Source organism: Emydura macquarii, unplaced genomic scaffold (genome assembly GCF_026122565.2).
Source record: "Emydura macquarii macquarii isolate MOO-44397 ecotype Brisbane River unplaced genomic scaffold, CSIRO-AGI_Emac_v2 contig_839, whole genome shotgun sequence".
NCBI classification, from domain to species: domain Eukaryota; kingdom Metazoa; phylum Chordata; order Testudines; family Chelidae; genus Emydura; species Emydura macquarii.
This window is the reverse complement of record NW_027130976.1, coordinates 1586612-1609418: the sequence shown is the minus strand read 5'-3', so window position 1 is coordinate 1609418 and position 22807 is coordinate 1586612. Positions and strand designations below refer to the sequence as shown.

The 22807-nt window shown below is 45.0% G+C and overlaps 1 protein-coding gene across 3 annotated transcripts in view; it reads right to left on the bottom strand.

Moving 5' to 3' along the window:
- The window catches only part of AP1G1 (adaptor related protein complex 1 subunit gamma 1), a 76258-nt gene that overhangs the window by 25040 nt on the left and 28411 nt on the right, over positions 1-22807 (bottom strand). For all 3 annotated transcript variants that reach the window (XM_067543408.1, XM_067543407.1, XM_067543409.1), the window contains exons 4-9: positions 16927-17068; positions 14765-14861; positions 7095-7171; positions 1796-1891; positions 1307-1387; positions 917-1015 (exon numbers count right to left, since the gene is read on the bottom strand). In XM_067543408.1, the coding sequence (XP_067399509.1) occupies positions 917-1015; positions 1307-1387; positions 1796-1891; positions 7095-7171; positions 14765-14861; positions 16927-17068 (592 nt within the window). The remainder of the gene's footprint in view (positions 1-916; positions 1016-1306; positions 1388-1795; positions 1892-7094; positions 7172-14764; positions 14862-16926; positions 17069-22807) is intronic.

Below are 22807 nucleotides of genomic sequence, written 5' to 3'. Positions count from 1 at the left end.
GGAGTCATGCACATGGCACTGGCTCCCTGCTGCACTTTCCTTAAGTGCAGGGTGGCTCTGGGAGAAGGCTGCCCATCCTGCCAAAGACAGGAATCTCACTGCACAACATACAGCAAGATGTGCAAGTCATAATACAGCTGTGCATGCTTCATCTGTGGAATACACTGGCTAACCACTATCTACAGCTCCCCAAGCACATTCCAAGTTATGGTTCTACCTCCTTGGCCACTGCATGCAAAAATGACAAGAGGAATCCATTATCACCATCCAGGAGCTCAGGAAGAGGAACGCTCTGGCTTGACACATTATGGTTCCTGATAGGGCTCTGATCCCTTTTCTCACCATGCTACAAGCAGTTAAATTCCAGACATTGCTACTGGCATCACATCTGGCTCAGGATCTCACCAATGTAATGTTCTCCTGAGCTGAAGTGCTGAGATTCTCTGGAATCCCAGAGTGGGGAAGCCCATCCACCAGCAAAGTCTCTCTCAAAGATTTAGGTTAGACATTAGGAAAAACTTCCCAACTGTAAAGATAGCTAAGCACTGGCACAAATTACCTACAGAGGTTGTGGAATCATCACCACTGGAAGGGTTTTAGACAAACTTCTGTCAGGGATGGTCTCAATAACACTAGATGACCTATCAAGGTCCCTTCCAGTCCTACATTTCTATGACTCATCCAATTCCAGTGACACTTTAGAGTACTAAATACTAGACATCAGTAACTGATAAACTCAGCCTGGGGCCCACTGTCTGGCTAAGATCACGTGTAATGGTTTAGCTTCGTATGTCCACTAGGAAAACTACCACCTGCCCTAACCCCAACAGATAGGCTCCATTTAATCAGCCATTTCATCTCCAACTTGTATGATCCTATGGGTTTAGCAAAAAGAACCATGATAAAGGCAACGTACTCGCAGTCCACTCTCAGACTTGATGTCCATAATAGTCAATACAGTTTCATAGAGGATAGCGTTTCCCACGTTTTTACTTGTTTCTGTATTAGTGGCCACCTGGAAGAAAAAAAAAAGTAAAGTAACTCCTCCTGCTTTTCCAGTGTCTGTGCAGCACACAGCACCCTACCCACGTCTCGTCTCATTTCTGTGTAAGAAAAAGGCACCATCCTCCCATTTGCCCAGCTTGCTAGCATCTTCCAGAATAAATCCTGGCCCTGTGAAGCACATACTTGTGGTTCAGGGTGTTGATGCTTGCTCTGTGGTACAAAGGGATGTAATTAGAAGTAACAAGATGAAATTAAGAGAAGCAATTTAGGCTGAATATCAATTGAATGTGGCAGGCCTCACCTGTGCAAGTATGTCATTCATTGCTTCACTTGAGTCATCATCATTTCGCCCCAAAATTCTCAGTAATCGCAGGATTCGCACCTGAAAAGACAAAAGGCAGCAAACTAAATCAGATCTGGCATAAAGCAATTTTATGCAATAGCCACCAGTTAATGCACAAATCCAACTCATGGAAAAGTGCAGGAGACAGATCAGATGTTGATAAATATGGCAATTAAATCACAAGGCCTTCTGCTTTAGAGCAGAGATGGAGGATTTGAACTCTTCTCCCTCAATGAGGTCTTTCCCAGGATGCAAGGATTTATACTAGGTTTAGGTCTCCACACTCTAGCCAGGAGCACTCCCACCAGAACTAAGCCACTAACATGGATGGCTATAAGCTTAATCCTCCTGCCATGAATTCGCACAATAAGCTAGGGAGCCAGAAACCAAGTCCCAAACACATCACTGGAGACACAGCTACCTGAGAGGTTTACTATCAATCCTTACCTGCAGGAAGGGGTCACTGATCCCAGAAACGTCATGCTCTGGTGAATATCCAGACATAATAAGGTTCTTTAGAATACGAACTAATTGGGGTACAAGCTGTGAAGAAGAAAGAGCCATCAGAAAGTATACCCAGTAACACTTGTCTTCCACACTTTTGAAGTAGGGATCCAAGAATGAGTCACATACAAGGGAAGCAAGATCAGTGTACACATCTTTCTGCACATAACATCTGATTGTGCAGTTTGGGTTATCTGAACTCCCACAGCTCAGACAGACACTGACATCTGGCCAGGACATGAATGCCATACTACATAGCTACTCAGAGAGCTAAGCCCACTAACCCAAAGGTAGATACAGAACAGAGGTGCTCCACAAGTGAGGGTCATCGACAATCCCATGGAGAGAAACTCAATTCCCCTGCCCTCAGCTGCTGAAAGGAAGGGGTGCTGGACTTAAACAGGGCGCTATCCTTGGACCTTGCTTTGGGGCTCTTTCACATCAGCTTCTGGCTGACTTAATCTAAGTTCTTTAGGGCAGGGACCATCTTTTTGTTACATGTGTGATGTGCCTGGCACAGTGGGCCCCTGATCCCTGATGGGGGTCTTTAGGCACTCCCACAATAGAAACAGAGGTAATGATGGACATAATAAATGTGACACTCTACCCCAGCTGGCTGCTGGAAGGAACTCTGGAGAGTAGCAGTAAACTGACCAAAGCTGTGCTAATTCTTGCTGTTGAGGTTTGGCAGAACTCTGATGTGCAGCAACATAGCACCAGAACTGCCCACAAATTTAGGAAGGTAAAACTGCATCATTACCTACAAAGTTCACATTTGGAAGTTTTGGTAGAAATTTTTCAAAATGAGAGCATAGGTTCTGCAGAAGTTGATGGCACTGGTTCCTAGGGTCATCTTCCCACCCCTCAGGCACAAGTGGCTCTTTCAGAGACTGCATGTGGCTGTTTTTAGGAGACAAGTTATCTGCATGAGACAGTTTGCCTCAGTCCCCTCCAGCTCTCGGACTGGTAGCCATAAGTGTCTCACTACTCCATCCCTCCATCTCAGGAAAAACTTCCTAACTGTAAGTACAGTAGAACAATACTCCTTCCCTGGTGGTTTTCAAAAAGAAGCTGAGTAGCCATCTGTCTTGGATGGTTTAGACACAACAAATCCTGCAACTTGGCAGGGGGTTAGACTAGATGACCCTTGTGCTCCCTTCTAGCCCTGTGGTTGTATGATGCCAATGTTCTGTATCAGCACATAATTCCATGGGTGTACTCAGATTAGGGTTACCATAGTTCTTGGGTCAGGACTACTATGGACAGGTTGTGATGGGCATGATATACATTTGCACCAAAAGCTCAAGTAGTAGGTATGAGTCACACAGTAGTTGGAGTGATTAAATGGAAGCCTATCACCTCTCTTACTCAAATATTAAAGACAGGCTGGTATAACCATGGGGGGCAATCACATTTCCAGGGGGTAGGATGCCACAGATCTCTCCAAGTTTCATTCTCGCTAGATAGAAAACACATTCCCATTTAAAGTCTTGGCGCACTTGCCAGAACTTGACATAATGTTTGTCAAACATGGTGGATCTCCAGGTAAATTAACTAACGCTGTGAAGAAATACTCTATCACTCCACTGGTCTTTCCAGCTCAAAACAGACATTAAATAAAATAACCTAAGAAATAAGCAGTCAAATAGAGTCCAAAAATGTGTTGGAGCTTTATGACCTGCCGAGGCAGGCAGAAGGCCAATTAAGGAGCAATAGGGGATTTGCAGGTGGGATGGGCAGGTTTCTGTACCAGGAACACACCAGGTTTCCATACCACATTAGAATAGCATCACTTTTCCTTTCACCTCCACCTCAGTGTATGCAGAATGGATACAATTTACCCCCATGTCCTCCAGCAGAACCTTCCCTGAAAGCCACCCATGTCTTTCTTACTCACATGATTAATTGTTGCTGCAGCCAGTCAGGTTGCTATTATTCCCCTTGGAGATCTACCAGATAAGAGGCTAGCCAGGCAGAGTTAAGAGTGCCTGACAGAAGCTCAATCAGCAGCATACAGCTGCAAATTTGAAGTGGAAATCTTAGCAGAACTTGCCAATAGTACAGGGCTATTTTACAGAACCCCAGCAGTAATTCAAGAACATACAGTATGAGCAAGATTTCCTGGCGTAGTCTCCAGTGCCTCCATAATGCTCTGCAAGAAAAACCTCTCTCTCCTTGTAGTTTTCTTGACTCTCCTTTCCTCCCACCCTGGAGCGTTTCTGCAGTCAGACTTATATATCGCTGGAGGAGGTTGTTTCTCTTCAGATCTCAAATAGGAGAGCAAGAGGATCCCCCACAACACAAAGAGCATCTGATTGGAGTGGCCTGCATAAACATTCTTGGAACCCTACTTAGCATTTTCTTTGTTTTCTTACATACAAAAACTGATGACAGGACAAACAAAGGGAAAAGCTACAGCCATAAAGGTCAGCTGATGCCTACCCCACTCTGCCTATCCTTGACAGCCAGATACTCCCAGAAAAGATGCGCAATGGATCTGTAATGAACAGTCCAGCGCTGTCTACTGAGTCTAGGTCATATGTGGTGGTCCATGCTCCGTTGTGTGTATCTGTTTCCCAAAGCTGCTCTACCCACTCCAATGATGAGCAACATTCTTATATATAGAGGAGAGCATCTGAATTATCCAGGACTGTCCCATTTCTCCAGTGGGAAGCAAACCCACCTTCTGGTAAGGGGAATACGTCAAGGCTATAGGGCAATCGGACTTCAAATAAGAGGAACCCAGGAAGCTGCCTAAATTCCTCAAACAAGGAAGTAAGGAATCAAGATAGGTTCACGCTTTGGGAGAGGCCACAACTGAGATCCAAGGCTGCCATGGAGATGGGAATTTAATGACGAGACAAAACTGGACCACAATGAGCTTGTTAGACATGTACAGCTGAGCTAGCACATGACATTAATCACAACTGCAGCATTAGTGCACAGTGCCTCCAGATGGTAACTGGAAACACAGAAGCCTCTACAGAGCCAATGAAAGCATGCACCATCTAGAAGAGTTAACTCTTACCTTTTCATTCTAACATACAGCAGGAGTCCAAACAGAGAAAAGAGATAAAACAGACGAAGCAGGCGTTAGGGACAGATCAGGCTCATACTATTCACAGCATAACACACCATAAGAAAGACAGCTAGAAGAAAGCACCACCAAAAAGAGGCCCTAGGGCACAAAGTCATTGGGCTCAACTCCTCATTGCTCTCCCCAGGACTCAGCCACGTCCTAAGTAGTGACAGTGATGGGCAATGGCTCAGGATGACACTGCCCCCATGACATTCGCCCCAGCTCTAGCGCACACAGTTGGAGACGGGGAGAGCCCTGGCTCCAAAACCACCAGCAAAGGGGGTGTCTGTTTGAGGCCTCTGCTAGCAAATCTAAGCCGTGGAGGAAGAGCATGTTGGGAGCTGTGCACACAGGCATATTGGGGGATCCTCCCAGGATTTTTCAGTGGACAACCGTCCAGTTCCATTCTACCAGCTCATTTGCTTCCCAATTCCTCCTTCGCCCAAAGGAATCAAAACTGTACACCAAGAATGCCTTCCAAAATGATCTGGAAGGCAATCTATAATTTGGCAGTTAATACTTTCTGAAAGCAGCAGCTATAGCAAGAGAGATTACAGCAGGCAGTGACACGTGACGTGCTAGAACAGTGCGCTAGAACAAAAGAACACTGCTGGGCTCTCAAACTCCCACCGCCACTATCAGCAAAAGTCTTGGGGAAAATGCCCCGCAGTACAGACTGTGTGAAATGTGAACACGCTAGCTATACTTAGGCTGAAGTATTAGGTTTTTAACCAGTAAATGTTGGTAAATGTCCATTTCACCATATACATACACAAATTAAAAAAATATTTCTATCAATAATAACCAAAAATTAACAAATAGGCAAAGTAAGAAAAATGCTGCTTGAGAATGAATTACAGTTTGATTTAAGGGCATTTACTTTGTATATTTTGACACATAAGATCCCAAGAACAATCATACAGAATCAGACCAATTGTCCATCTAGCCCAGTATCCTGTCTTCCAACAGTGGCCAATGCCAGGTGCTTCAGAACCAAAAAAACAGAACAAGGCAATTGTTGAGTGATCCATTCCCTATTGTCCACTCCCAGCTTCTGGCAGTCAGAGGCTAAGGACACCCAGAGCATGGGGTTGCATCCCTGGCCATTCTGGCTAATAGCCATTGATGGAACGATCCTACATGAATTTATTTAATCCTTTTTTGAACTCAGTTATACTTTCGGTCTTCATAACATTCCCTGGCAATAAGTTACACATGCTAACTGTTCATTATGTGAAGAAGTACTTCCTTATGTTAGTTTTAAACCAGCTGCCTATTAATTTCATTGGGTAATCCCTGGTTCTTGTTTTAAGTGAAGGAATAAACAACACTTCCTTATTCACTTTCTCCACCCCATTCATGTTTTTATAGACCTTTCTCATATCCCCCCTTAGCAGTCTCTTTTCCAAATTTAGAAGTCCCAGTCTTTTTAATCTCTCTTCACATGGAAGCTGTTCCATATCCTGAATCAGTTTTGTTGCCCTTCTCGGTACCTTTTCCAATTCAGATAATCTTTTTTGAGATGGGCAACCAGAACTGCAAGCAGTATTCAAGGAATGGTCGTACCATGGATTTATACAGTGACGATGATATTTTCCGTCTTATTAACTATCCCTTTCCTAATGGCTCCTGACATTCTGCTATCTTTTTTAACTGCTGCAGAACATGGAGCAGATGTTTTCAGAGAACTGTCGACAATGACTCCAAGATCTCTTTCTTGAGTGGTAACAGCTAATTTATATATATCCCATCATTTTGTATATATAACTGGGATTATGTTTTCCAATGTGCATTACTTTGTATTTATCAACATTGAATTTCATCTGCTATTTTGTTGCCCAGTCACCTAAGTTTTATGAGATCCCTTTGTAACTCTTCACAGTCAGCTTTGGACTTAACTATGTGATATTGACAATTTGTTTTTTAATGAGTATAAAGCTATAACCTTTTAAATCTCAACTTCTATTGTCATTAAATAATTATTGTCTGCCACCCCTTCCCCCGCATTATCATCATTACCTTCATGTGTCTCATTCAAAAATGGTTGTACAGATTTTTCTCAAGCTTTTGGACATACCCCATTGACCAAGGATGGAAGCATCAGCCCAGAAGTAGCACATAAACATTAGCTATTGAGGATACTAATGCACAGTTTGTACTTACCTTTCTGAAGTGTGCTAACATGTCTGGGCTTCTCTCACACATCTCTGTGAGGAGGACAACTGATGTGTGAAGAACACCTACAAGGCCAGAAACAAGACTAGTTATTTAGATTTCACTTATAAAGGCTCTAACCACCTGACAAAAAATTTTAAATGAAAGCCATAGAGAAAAATAGCAGCAGCAGCCCCACAAAACATCTCCCACACGAACCCTCCCCAAATGCCTGCAATAAGAACATAAAATAGTGGGTGAGACCAATGGTCCATTTAGCCAAGTATCCTCTCTTCCAACAGTGGCCTATGCCAGATGCTTGAAAGAAGTGAACAGAACTCTGTCACCCAGTCCCAGCTTCTGGAATTTGGAGATTTAGGGACACCATGTGTCCTTGAGCATCTTGGCTAATAGCCATTGATGGAACTATCCACCAGGAACTTACCTAATTTTTTTTTTTTTTTTTAAACTCAGTTATACTTTTGACCTCCTGGCAAAGAGTTCCACAGGTTAACTGCGTTGTGTGAAGAAGTACTTATTTTTATTTTAAACCTACTGCCTATTAATTTCATTGGGTGACCCCTAGTCCTCGTGTTATATAAAGGGGTAAATAGCACATCCCTATTCACTTTCCCCACACCATTCATGATTTTACCGACCTCCATCATCTTCCACCTAAGTCTTTTTTTTTTCCAAGCTGATTAGACCCAGTCTTTTTAATCTTTCCTCATATGGAAGCTGTTCCATATGTCTAATAATTGTATTGCCCTTCTCTGCACCTTTTCCAATTCTAATATATCTTTTTTGAGGTGAGGTGACCAGAACTGCACATAGAATTCAAAGTGTAGGTATACATGGATTTATATCAGGTTCATGATATTTTCTGTTTTATCATTTATCCCTTTCCTAATGGTTACTAACATTATTAGCTTTTTTGACTGCACATTGAACAGATGATTTCAGAGAACTATACATAATGCCTTCAAGATCTCTTTCTTGAGTGGTAACAACTAATTTAGACCCCATCATTTTTTATGTATAGTTGGGATTATTTTTTCTAATGTGCATTATTTTGCATTTATCAACACTGAATTTCATCTGCCATTCTGTCAACCAGTTTAGTGAGACCCTTTTGTAAATCCAAACCTGATTATGAGGAGTTGACTGTCTTGAGTGATTTTGTATCATCTGCAAATTTTGCCACCTCATTGTTCACCTCTTTTTCCAGATAATTTTTGAATATGCTGACTAACAGGTCCTAGTACAGATCCTTGAGGGACCCTGCTATTTTCCTCTCTCCATTGTGAAAACTGACCATTTATTCCTATCCTTTTGGTTCCTATTTTGTATTACTGATCAGTGAGAAGCCCTTCCCTTTTATCCCATGACTGCTTAGTTTCCTTAAGAGTCTTTAGGGAGGGACCATGTCAAAGGCTTTCCGAAAGTCCAAGTACACTAACTACTGGATCACCCTCATCCACATGCTTGCATACACCTTTAAAGAATTCTAATAGATTGGTGAGGCATGTTTTCTCTTTACAATAGAAATGTTGATTCTTCCCCAACAAGTCATGTTTCAACCAATTTGCCTGGCACTGAACGTTGGCTTACTGGCCTGTAAGTGCCTGAATCACCTCTGGAGTCTTTTTTTAAAAATAAGCATTAATTAGATACCATCCAGTCACCTGGAACAGAGGCCGATTTAAGCGGTAAATGACAAAGAGGCATTGCATTTGCAGCATGCTCTGAAGATCAGCAGATTGTTACGTACTATGTGTATTAGAGTAGCAGTAACAGAGGCCATGAGCAAGGGAGAAAGAGAGACCCTGCCCAAAAGAGCTTACAGCTTATCTACACTTGGAACATTACAGTGGCACAGCTGCAGCTGAGCCGCTATAGCGCTTCAGTGTAGACAGCACCTACAGAGGGTTCTGGCCCTGCCTTTGGGAACCAGGAGTACTGGACTATGGCCAGAAGGTGGGCATGGCTGTATTGGGTCCCAGCCAGCAGGCTTCAGGTCTTTATGGAGAATGCCTGCCACTGGCTAAATGTCTCGTGCACGAAAAAGGCTCCAACTCAAGTGCCTCTGAACAGTCAGTATCACACAGGGAGGCAGGTTCCAAGCCACTCAAAGCTTTCTAGATCAAAACCAGCAAGCAATCAGTGCAGATAAGGAACTGGAGTGTGTGTTCACAGTAAGATTGCCCATCTCTATTAAGTGGACTATGAAAATCATTAGACATCTGAAGAGAATGAAAAGACAGTTTATGTAGGAGACAAAAAGAGGGAACAGGACTGAGGGATCCAATATTAACAAACGGAGCAGAGAATCTCATTGGGGTGCTCCTATTCACCCTTTTATAATATAAGAACAAGGGGACATTCAATGAAACTGAAACAGAAATTTAAAACTGATGACAGAAGAGATTTTCTCTCGCAACACCCCATTAACTTGAGGGACTCACTACTACCAGATATCACTGAAGCCAAGAACTTACTAGCATTAGAAAAAGGATTAGATATTTATACAGCTAAGATCATTCACAGTGACATCAGATAAAATGAGAGTAAATTAGGGTTATAAACCCTCATGGCTTTATGTCACTTAGTGCTTGGCTAAGTAACATAGGTTAGGAAATAGCTTTCCCTAATCCCCCACTTAGATTTCTGGCCCCTAGCATCTGGTAGACAGCTGACTGGGAAAGGATAGCTGGTTATATGGACCATTGGACTAATCCAGCATGGCAATTCTTATGTTAATAAATGACATTTATTATTTTGCCCTAGCATGGGTTTCTGAGTGGATTTAGGGGGGCACCTCCTGGCCAGGCACAGATAGGAAGCACCATCCTGGTCATTTCTGCTATTTGATCATCTAAAACCATTGGTCCCCAAACTTTTCTTCTTGCACTCCCTCTTACCAGTAATAGAATGCGCCACGACACTTCCCCCCTCCCAGCTAGGAGTGGAGTCGCGGTGGGGCTGGTGGCCAAGGACAGAAGCTGAAAGCAAGGCCGCAGCCGCAGCCGGGGGCAGAGCAGGGCTAAGTGGTGCTCCCTTCCCACCCCCTGTGAGCGCTAGCCTGGGCCCCGCACCTCCCCCTCAGACAACACAAGCTGGACATCTAACAAGACCCCCAAAGCTGCAAACCTGAATGACAAACTATGGGCACACTCTAAAAAAGGCAGATATTTTTGCTGTATCCTCCAGTTGCTTCCTCCAACCTACCATCAACATCTGAGTTATCTAGACTGAACGTTTACACTGATTCAACAGTTGTACAAAGACAGTGTCTTTCATCCATGACCCACTCTGACCAGCTAATGAGATGCTCAACTCCAAGAACCTACTCACATTCCTTTTCCTTTAGCTAAAAAAGGACACAGCCTAGTTTGGAGCCCCAATCCTGATCGCCATCAGCTCAGCCATCAGCTTGCAGTCCATGTAACTCTTGACAGCTATGTGGGGAGTTGCTCAAGCAAGTTGCTTTTTGTTTTTAATTGCCAACTGCCTATAGTTACAACCCCCTAAGCAGCCCCATAATTCCAGAGAAGAGGGAGGAGATCTGAGGGGCAGGCAGAAACATCTGGAGGGGATGGTACACTTGATATCCACCCCAGGGATGTAGGGTTGTTCCAAATTTGTTAACAAGGCCCACATTTTAGGTGTTCTGCTGGACCCTCAGCAAGAGGCAAAAATGCTTTCCCTTCCCATCTGTGCTGTTTTTCATAGAATCATAGGACTGGAAGAGATCTCGTGAGGACATCTAATCCAGCCCCTGCACTCATGGCGGAACCAAGCATTATCTAGACCAGTGGTTCCCAACCTGTGGCTTGGGAGCCAAAAGTGGCTCATGGGGGCATTCAAAGTGGCCTGTGGCTCCCCTCCCATTGGCTACAGAAGGGAGCCGCTGCCTAAGGACCCAGGCAGAGCATGTTTCCATGGGGCTAAAAGACCGGTGCAGGCTCCTTGCTGCAGCCAAGAGAGTGGGAGATCAGTGCTCCCCTCCCCCTTGCTGTAGCAGGGAACATGGCAAGTGCTCCGCCTAGGTCCATAGGCCCTGGGGTCCCTTCTGGAGCCAGAGGGAGGGGAAATCAGTCCCCCCTTCCCCCCCACCCCAGCTCCAGCAGAAAGCAAAGTGCTCTGCCTGGGTCCCTAGGTGCTGGGGTCCCTGCTGGAGCCAGAGGGAGGGGAGCACTGATCTCCCATCCCCCTGGCTGCAGGAGGGAGTCACTGCCTAGGGACTCAGGTGGAGTGCACAGGGCTACTGGATGCATCCGGTTTCCCTGCTGCAACCAGGGAGACTTGAGATCAGTGAGGAGGCTCCTTCCATCTGGTTGCAGTGGGGCGGGAGGCTGCTGGCGGAGACTGGTGGCCCTTCAGGGTTGTAAAAATGATATCTGTGGCCCTCGAGCCAAAAAGGTTGGGAACCACTGATCTAGACCATCCCTGACAGGTGTTTGTCAAACCTACTCTTAAAAATCTCCAGTGATGGAGATTCTACAACCTCCCTAGGCAATTTATTCCAGTGATTAACTACCCTGATAGTTAGGAAGTTTTTCCTCATGTCCAATCTAAACCACCCTTGCTACAATTTAAGCCCATTGTTTCTTGTCCTATCATCAGAGGTTAACAGGAGCAATTTTTCTTCCTCTTCCTTGTAACACCTTTTATGTACTTGAAAACTTATGTCCCCACTTTATCTTCTCTTCTCCAGACTAAACAAACCCAATTTTTTTCAATCTTCCCTCACAGGTCATGTTTTCTAGACCTTTAATCATTTTTGTTGCTCTCCTCTGGACTTTCTCTAATTAGTTCACATCTTTCCTGACATGTGGCGCCCAGAACTGGACACAATACTCCAGCTGAGGCCTTATCAGAGTGGAATAGAGCAGAGAATTACTTCTTGTGTCTTGCTTACCACACTCCTGGTAATACAGCCCAGAACGTTTGCTTTTTTTGCAACAGCGTTACACTGTTGACTCATTTTTAGCTTGTGATCCACAACCCACAGACCTCTTTCCGTAGTACTCTTTCCTAGGGAGTCACTACCCATTTTGTATGTGTGCAACTGATTGTTCCTTCCTAAGTGGAGCACTTTGCATTTGTCCTTATTGAATTTCATCCTATTTACTTCAGACCATTTCTCCAGTTTCTCCAGAACATTTTGAATTTTAATCCTATCCTCCAAAGTGTTTGCAACCCCTCCCAGCTTGGTATCGTCTGCAAACTATGTAAGTGTACTCTCTATGCCATGATCTAAATCACTGATGAAGTTATTGAATAGAACTGGACTCAGAACTGATCCCTGTAGGACCCCACTCAATATACCCTTCCAGCTTGACTGTGAACCACTGATAACTACTCTCTGGGAACAGTTTTCCAATCAATTATGCACCCACCTCATAGTAGCTCCATCTAGGTTGTATTTCCCTGCTCTGTTTATGAGAAGGCCATGCAAGACAGTAACAAAAGCCTTACTAAAGTTCAGGTATACCACATCTACTGCTTCCCACCTATCCAAAAGGCTTGTTACCCTGTCAAAGACAGCTATTAGGTTGGCTTGACATAATTTGTTCTTGACAAATCCATGCTGACTGTTCCTTATCACCTTATTATCTTCTAAGTGTTTGAAAATTGATTGCTTAATTATTTGCGTCATTATCTTTCCGGGTACTGAAGTTAAGTTGACTGCTCTGTAATTCCCCAAGTTGTCCTCATTTCCCTTTGTATAGATTGGTGCTATGTTTGCCCTTTAAATTTAGGTAGGATGTTGCAGGCTTCCCTTTTGACACAGTCTTCACTGTTATCCTTTCTGTTGTAACCACTGGGGTTGCACCTGAAAGGCACTCAAACTTCAGCTCACACAGGAAGTGCCAGTCTGCTTACTTAGCAATGCTCGTCATAGGGAGCACGCAACACCCACGTCCCAGAGTCTATGCTACAACCATTTCCAATGCACTTCAAGGTCTCACTTTTGACCTATAAAGAGCTCTACAGTGTGCCCTAGCTTCTTCAGTCCTGCTGATTGCCTGTTACCAAGATATTCTAGGATCATGCCTGGTCATTTTCAAAAAGAGGGTCTCGGATCTGCAATTCCCTCTTCTAACTGGTCTGACAGATTATGAGGTAGCTTCACAGTCCAATGCAAAGCCTGTCTGTCTGGCAGAATACTTGGAGCTGACCGAAGTTCTTTTTCTTTGGTACATGAGGGAAGGAGAACAGATTACTTGGATTCAGGAGACCCTGGGCCCAATTTCTTGCTCCGCCAAAGACTTCCTGTGTGACCTTGGAAATGTCACTAAGTCGCTCTGTGCCTCAGTTTCTCACCTGTAAAAACAGGCACACTAATCTTCCCCTGCATCACAAGGGTGCTGTGAGGATAAATATATTAAAAGACTGTGAGGTGCTCAGATACTATTTGTTACCATTTTAATTAGTCCATGCGCTAAGTACTCCAATTAGCACATTTTAAAACCAAAATAAGTTCACAATGTCCACATGCAGCACAGTCCACAAGCAACCCCCACCTCCTCCCCCACAATACCCCATGTGTGCTGCAACCCAACATCCCAATGAAACAAAATGACATGAACATGTGTAGTGTAGAGAAGGCAACAAACGTTTACTTGGCTACTGGAGATACTCCGCAGCTGCAATTTGAACTAACAGTCACCTGATTTTAATGTGAAGGAACTACTTGTTATGGCCTCAGCTTTGAAACAGAGCCTGAATCTGTGACCCCTTCAAAGCATGCTGTAATGCCCATCTATATCCCAAGGGTATTGGGTAGTCAGCTAGAGAAGGATGGTTTTAAAGAGTCTGTAATTTGAGTGCTGGGTTATTTGAATGGGCAAGGAGTCAATTGTTTGGCTATTTATCCTGTATTTTAAATACTTGTACAAGTGCTTCCAGCTAGGAAAACATATGTGAAAAATAAAATAAGTCCATTTCCAAAAGGAAGTTTTTGTTTGCAAAAGATTATTCTAAGCAGAGTAAAAATCTGGTTAAAGTGCAGTTATGATCCAAAAAGCAGCTATGTAAAAGTGGCCCTTTCTTACACAGCAATTTCATTAGTCAGCTCCAGTTAGCACTGCAGAGATCTCACAGCTCTGGGAATGCAAGATGAACTCTATTCTGCTTCATCCTTAATTCAAACTGCATCATCTTTATAAACAGGAATCATGTCAGACAGAAGCTGAATTTTCAGATCCCAGGTGGAATTTTCAGATCTAGCAGCTAGAAAAACTTTTGCCTCGCACAAAAAGCAAGTCACCTGGAGCCAAAGAGACAATGTGGAACCTCAGACTGCCATCCTTACAGAGAAGGAACATACCATGAATGATAAAGTACAGTTTTCTACAGTCCCTTTAAATAGTGTGCTGGACACACTCTATTTGTTTCACCTGCCTTGAAATGAGAGCAGGGGGTACTTGGATAAATGAACAGAAAGAGTATTCAGTTACCCAGTAGCCCATACTATATAATTCCCTGCAGGAGCAAAGAATCACATATAGCTCAACATTTGCTCTCTTTCTACAGAGCAGACACCTATCACAAAACTGTATGACAACAATGGCCTTTTCTAAATGAAAGGCCGAATTGGGTGCTGGATGTGCACTACCCCTGAATGGAAGGGCACTGCCTCAAACGTCCTGGGCCTTGTTTGCTGACATTACCATGGTTTTTCTCATTCAGTAAGTTTTTGGTGGCTGGCAGGAACATCTCCATGAGTTCAGGCACCTTCCTGATGACATGCACAGCACACAGTGCTGCCTGCAAACGGAAGAAAAGCACAGTTAGCGCACTCCTCCATGTCACCTACTGCCAACAGATTCCAAAGCTTAGCCATTTGGTGGTCAGCAACAGAGATTTCTTAAGAGAATCCATTTCTTTATTAGAGCTAATTTGCACACTTAACTCACCTGGAAACATGGGTTAACAAGCACTTGTTATACTCAGAAAATCCCGGCAAATGCCTTATGGACTTGTTAGTTCTGAACACACTGAGATGTGAGTTCGATTCAGCCCAGACCACACAGATCAGCTCTCTGTAGATCTGTGGTTTAGCATGCTCTTCTACTTTCATGACTGTCATGGAAAGTCAGGCTGAACCAACAGCCTACGCTGGCTCTGGGAAACTGAGCATGCAACAGAAGTACATCAGCCTTTCTAACTTCTCCAGAAAGGGAGCTTGAGAAAGCTGTATAGGCAGGGCTAGAATAGTTCAAGTGGGGTCTCGAACCATCCCCCCATGCATGGTACAGATTCCTTGAGTTCATTTGCAAGTTCCTTACGCCAGTGTTTCTCAACCCTTTAAGTAGCAAGTACCCCCTACCTTCTGACAATTTTAATAAGTACCCAACACTCAATTTTCCACGGGATTTTATATTTACAGACTAATGTGAGCCATGTGTTTGGAAGAAGGGCTGAGTATATGAGGCCGTGGTATGACAGATGTCAGATCTAGTGTGGGTAGGGTTACCACCTTTACACCAGGGGTGCACAGCTCAAGTATGTACCTGGGCTAGAGGTGATGTTGGCCAAAGCTAGGAGGCGTTAAGCGGCATGCCAATGCTGGGAAATATAAAGCGCCGCACCAAATTTTTTGCCATAGATTTGAGAGGAGGAAGGGGTGAGAGAGAGACAGGGAAGGAGGGTAACTGGTGAAATCTGGGGCTGTCATAGTTGTCAATTTCACTGATCAGCTAGAGCAGTGAAATTGACAAGTTTTCTGAGCACTGGGCTTTGAGCCAGGAAGGTGGGTTGCCACCTGGGCAAGTTGCAGGCAGCTGCTGCCTGGCTGTCAGTCCGGGAGGTCGGTGACTGACACCCAATCCGAGCTGGGGCAGAGAAGGCTTCCGCACTGGCTGGGACCCAGGGATGTGGGCAGCAGCTGTCCCTCAGCTCAGAGCTGGGACGTGGGTGGCTGCCACCCAGCTGCGAGCCCAGCTCACAAGACTCAGGAGGCTGCTGCTGGGACCCGGCGGGAAGTGGGGGGGCTGCTGCCCACCTCCCCCAGAAGCTAACAGCTGCCGCCTGCCTCCTAGCTGGGAGCTGCGACCAGGTGGGAAGTGCGTGGCTGCAGCCCACCTCCCCTTCACTCTGTTTTTTCCCGGGTACCCCCTGCCTGTCTCTCACATACCCCCGGGATACGCATACAACAGATTGAGAAACTATGCCTTACGCGGTCCAGACTTAACTCCCTCTTAAAGAACACTTATGTCATGCTGCCTATAGTGAAACAAGGTGACATATATGAATGGCCTGTTATCCCCTCTCCCTGACATTTGCCAACTTATCTGTCCTTGGATTGTGAGTTCCTTGGAGCACAGACAGTCCTTAAGTGTTTGGAAAGTGCTTAGTACCTACTGGACGCAGCCACAAGTAACATTCATGTTAGATCAATGTTGGACCCTTTTACTAAATGTCTAGACTAGCTGGGGCGGATGGGAGAGAATGGAAAGGTCCCCTAAGGTGAGTGCAGTGGGAAGAAGTCCAATACACATTCCAGGGATCAGGAGGGATGGAAGTATGTGGGGTTGCCACCAATATACTGCCTCTGCATCTGCTGGTGACTTTCCATTCAAGGCTAAGAAGTGTATGCCATATGTAGAGCTGTATATTGTGCATGGCAGTGAAGTCTGCACTGTCACCACCCATGTTTTACCTACACTGCAGATAAAGGTAAGTCTTTGGTCCCTAATTATCACACTAGCACATACACTCAGAGAATGTGCACTAAACCACCCAGCACACTAAATATTAAAAGCATCTTCCCCTTCCTTCTGTCCCAGGCTTTAGATCACAAAGAAGCAGTTTGGAAACTTCTTGAAGGTACCTTTTTTCTTAGGTAAGAGTTGGATGTTTTGAGGAGTTTCTCCACCTCTCCTGCAAGGTCTCTGCACATCTCAGAGGAGCCCATGCAGCCAAGGGTGCAGAGTGCCAGCCCCTGCACATACTGCGTGCTGTGATTAAGGTCACTGCAAAAGAAATCAAGAACAAGCCAGTCAGCACATGCATAAGGAACTCTTCCAGCACAGAACACAGAAGCAGGGAACTCTGTACATAAAGAAGCGAGTCAGACTGCAGATCTGGCTGTGAAGCAAAGGGTTTAGTTATGTTCTAGGTAGCTGGACAGTTGAGTGAAAAAGGAAGCTTCAGACACACATGGCACAGTGGCTCACCACCACAGACACATCTCTGGAGACATTAGATATGCCTACAGTCCCAAGTGAAATGAGATGAGTGACATTAACACCAGTGTCTGGAGCCCAACCTACAAGAAACAGAGCTCCACTCCCATGTCACACCTGTATCCAAGCAGTAGTTGACCAGACTAGCAGGTGAAAGCACAAGGCTCAAAGGCCAGCAGAAGAATGGTGGAAACGCCACTGTTGCACACACTATGCCATGTGCTGCTCCAGGCAGAGAGGCCAGGTCCTGATCCCCATCCCTGCTTCAGCAGCAACACACAAACCAGCCACAAGAAAACAACTTTGCAGCAAAGGTTCCCACCCCTTGACAAACAACAGGGAACTATCTAAGGCCATTACACTCACTTCACACAGTGGGGGACAGGGTGAACAGAAAGCCAATCTTGGACATTACAAGGAAAAAGGAATTTCAGATGTATAGAGCTTCCTCAACTGATCCTCCCCCCCGATTCTTCCTCCAGCAGGAGAAACAGTGCCTGTGCCTCTCATCCCAGACCCCTCTCTCCCAGGCCATGTGAATGAGAGGAGGTGTGGATGGAGAGGGAGAAAGACATGCTATCAGGACTGGGTCACGGACAGCCTGTGGGCATGGAGTGAGTTGTTCAGTATCGGGCCAGAGATCAAGCCAGGACCAGATCAGGTCAAAACCACAAAGTCAGACTCCATCACTAAATTGAGAGTGTGAGGTGAGAATCAGGGTCAGGCTGCCAGGGTATTTCACTGGGGTCAACAACAGTCTGAAGCTACAGACCATGAAACAGGATCAGGGTCAGGATGTGAGCCTAAAGTAGTAATGTCCCTTCCTGGGGCTCAGAGATTGACTCACACGGGGGTTGCAGGCAGACTTTTTGGCAATAACCAGAAGAAAAGTTGATGTTCTTCCCCCTCCTGGACATATGCTCCTCCAATCATGGTATACCAAGTATTATTGGGAATGTACGACAGGTGGATCACATGGAAGTGTTGTAATTCGCAGTGCCCTCCCAGTCCGGTCTCCAGGTCTGGTGCAGGTTTGTGCTCAAGTGGAATTTGTAGGGTCTGGGCCACCTTTGCATGTATAAAATTATCAGCTGCTCTCGAGTCGATCCTGGCTAACAGCAGGGGAATCAATCGATCCCTGTAGGACACATAATTGCAGTGATATCTGTAAGCATGGAGAGGCTATGTGGGGTTTGGGTTGGGTTCTCTTCAAAGGCGTGGGGACTAGCTTAGGACTAGGCCCTGTGGCATACAGGCAGTACCCCTTACTGGACCAGGGCTGGTCTATTTTCTGATTTTGGTCTGGATGGACAGAAGACAAGTTTCACAGTACAAACAAAGGTTAAGTTGCCGTTGGCTCTCCTCTTCCTCCAGGGTCATACATTTGTGATCCAGATCCACCTATGTTGGTTCAGGACTTCGTTCCTCAGGCCTGTGTGCAGTGGGTGGGCGTAACTCCATTGGGCCCCCTTTCTCTCCTCCTTTCATTTGTCAATACAAAAGGGAAGATTAATGAAGCCGTTGAGTTAGGCAGGGTTCTTTACATGAACTAGCTTCTCTTTTTTCTCTTCATTGAGACTGGAACTGGTGCAGTTGTGCTGCCTTATTCCACTTGACATCAGCCACCAGTCATCAGAAATGGGTAGTGTTTGAAGTGGCTGGTTCTTGCCCTTGTCTAAGCTTCTGGAAGGTGGCCTACGCTGAGTGCACACAGTGTGGAAGGTTGAGAATTCTCACAGGAGTCGTCACAGTTGGAGAGTACTGGGCTGTTTTATTCTAACAGAGGGAAGCCCAATCTAGCACTTCTCCCGCGAGCAGGTCAATCATCAACCCCACCTTTGCCTGGTCTGTGGGGTACGTTCGGGGATGTAGTATGAAAAGCAGCGACACTGGTTTAGGAAACCCCGATATTTCCACTGGTCCCCATCAAATCGCTCCAGTAGCAGCACTGCAGTGCCCTGCTCAGAAGGTGGGGTGCTCCGCTCAAGCTTGCAAGACAGCTGTCTCTCCTCGGGAAGTGCAAGTTGCTCTCAGAAGGTCTGCACTTCCGATGTGAGTTGCATGGCATGAGTCTGTGGCTGAGGCAGCTGCTTAGGCAGGGCCAGCATTTCAGCTGTGATCTGCGCTAACTAGGCCTGCAGTGTGAGGCTCTCAGTCCTCAAGCAGGCAGTGCGTTCCTGGGGGTTTAGGGCCTCCTGGGAAATACCTGGCAAGGGATTGATGGAAGGGAGAAGTCTGGAGGTGATCTGAACAATCTGTCAGGGTAGGGTCTTGGGCAGCCTGTGTGCATGGAGTGAGTTGCTGTTTTGGGGCTGACTGTCAGAGACCAATCCAGGGCCAGGCCAGGCCAAAAACAAAAGGCAGAGTCCGTTAGCAAATTGAGAGTATGAAGTGAGAATCTGGACCAGGCCAGGCTAGGGTCTTTCACCGGGGTCAGCAGCAGTCTTAACCTAGACACTGTAAAACAGGATCAGAGCTGGGTTCAAGAGCCAGGAGTCTGAGGTCCAGGCGAGTCACAGCGAGGAACGATAAGCAGGGTCTATGGCAGAAGTACATTAGAGGTCTGTGCTGCCCAGACAACTCCCAGTAATGATTTCCTGGTTTATATGGAGAGTACCAGCCAATCAGGGAATTGCAGAGGGCTGGCCCACTTGCCCCTTAGGGCAGGATTTACTACAGGACTCAGCCTCTCAGTTTTTCTTAGTGGCAAACCTGCCACTGGTGGCAAAGAGGAAACTGCACCTGCCTCGAACCCTGCCACAACTTCCTCCACAACCAAGACTGCCACAATTTCTTAATGGGAGCAAAGAACTCCCAAACTCCAGCCCACAGAAACCTTAAGTGGCTACTAATATTTGAATTAGCAGCAGCTTCCTACCTTCAGGAAGCCTCTGCTGCTACTATCTCATCTTTTCTCCCCACCTCATCCCACACAGGAAACTACCTGAACAGCACACAGAGCTACCACCTACAGAAAGGAGAGAACAGCGGAGGGTAATCTAGGCCCCTAAACATCAGAAAAGTACCTGGTTTTACTGCAGGATGAGTCATTCACACAGCTGGGCCTGCTTAAAGACCAATTTTTAAAAAAGAAAAGATGAGCCTCAGCAGTTAGACTCTGATGGATTGGCGATGCCATGGAAACACATATGTAGCCCATGGAAGAGCAAAAGAGGACAGCAGAATTATGAGAAGATGTTTTACAGACTGTCTCATTCAGATTATTTGGGATCCAAGAACTAAAATCCCTTAATCTGGAACATGAAGTAGTCAATAAATAAGCCTTTCACTGTGCAACAGGCTACAACAACTGACAACTCTCACCTGAAAAGACTTTTCCAAACAACACTCCTCCGAGGAATTCTTCACAAATTAGAGATAGCCCCTGGATATTATCAATGTGATCACCTGTCACTGAATAACTCTAGATAACTATATGGAATACAAGTTAACACTTGTAATGATAGGTCTGCTTGCTGTTGATCAGTAATGACACATTAAGGAAGGGTTGTTTAGTTGTAACTTACTTTTAAGTTACTTTGTTTTAAAATGTTTTGAAAATAGAGGCCTGGCTGATACAACAGCTTGAAAACCAAGTCAGTCAGATCTCACATGTGTCTGGGACTTAAATGGCAGAGACCACATAAGAAATAAAATTCCTGCTCTGTACTACTCCAAGCTGATCCTGCATATCGTGGAAAGATGGAATGTTGCTATACCTCCCCGGATTCCCCCCAAAATCTACTAGATGACGCTATCCTGGCTAGAGAAAGCAGTGTGAATGACAATCAAGTGCCCAGGACAAAGAAAAGATTTTGCTGCACCCTGGAAAAATGCTAACGGGAAAACAAATTAAGAAAAACAAATCTACTGATGTTCTCAAACATCAGCGCAGGGATCCAGCCATGGGAAAGAACACTGGCAAAAGCAGTTTGTTTGATGAAGATCTCTGCATTACAGAGGTGTCTGGCAGTGACTTTATAATTAAGACTGTGTTCCAAAATGGGTTTAAAATAGGGCATAAGTTCCTGTTGCTCTCAGTGTAGTTGGCTTATCAGCGAGATATTTCACAAACAGCTGCCATGCCCTCTGGATTGTCTGTGTAGTTTGATTTCTCTGAACACATTTCTCATGGGAAGCCTTTGAACTTGTGCTCTAGCTAATTTTCCCCATAAGAAATTATTTTTCAACAATGATTCTCTCAAAAATAATGTTTATCCATGCAAAAGGTGTGAGAGAGGTGGATTCTGACTTGATCTCATGCAATAAGTAAGGCTGTTTTAAACAATTTGGATTTACAGGAATTTTTAAACAGCTATTCATGCTACCACTGACAAGTTTATGGACTGTGCAGAGAAGTCTGATTGGAGGAGCTGTGGAGGTGGTACACAAACATGACTAATGGGTTTCAGAAGTACACAAAACTCTCTGCATAAAACATTCTCCATCGGCAACTGTACTTCTGCCTCCTTCATGTTCATTCCCTACCACCTCCGCCACACTCATCCAACCGACACCTCCCAGCTAAATGTAAAAAACCTAAACAGTACACAAAAACCATAGTGAAGCAGTTAGAGTTGCTGCAGACAAAAAATGCCTGACAGACCCACAAAAGCAAGGAAATGAAAAGTTAAGCCACTTACCACCACATACCCTGCAATCCTTCACCTACAACCACACACCTTACAATAACTACAACTCTTGGACACCATAGACCATGTTGCTGTAACCTTAACTCTGCTCCCTTCGGGATGCCAGTCTTCCATCACCATCTTTGCCACCTATCTGCACACAACTCGTTACCAAACTCCCAACACAACGAATACTACACCAAACATCCATAAAAAGGTGGGGGAAACACCTGGTAAAGAAACAGGTGCAGAAAAGCAAAAGGAAGGCAGAGTGAAGGTTGTGGCAGGTGGTCTCCAGTAGTTGTGATAATGAATAGGTTGAGGACGGGATACAGGGTATGTACTGCTACGCAACTTAACTTCTCACTTCCTTGCTTTTACAGATTTGTCAGGTACGTTCTGGGGGGCAACAACTCTTTAACTGCATCACAAAGATTTGTGTATTGATTATTTTTATTTTTAGTATCACAGCAGCACCAGGGGTCTCCAAGGATCATGGTCTCACTGTAAACCATACATAACACTGACAGACACACTGAGTAACTTACAGTCTAGATTAAAACAGAACAAAGCAGGTGGAAGTAGTGGAAAGAGGAAGAAGGTGAGAAGACAAAGATAACAGGCACAAAAATGCAAGGTTATATAAACCAGCTATGTGCACAATTCCCAACTCAACTCTTACCAGTTCTCCTACAAATTAGATTTGTTTGGGGATATTACAATCAGCCCCCCAGTTTAACTGGAAGGGAGCTAGCAGGCGGCAAGGCACTTTTTCAGTGAAGGGTCTTCAGTTCAAACCCCTTTGCTCTCCCCACTACTTGCTCCACTAGAGATATTCACATCTGAATTCAGAACAAGATGTAGGATATCAATGTTCTCCTGTTGATGGGATCCC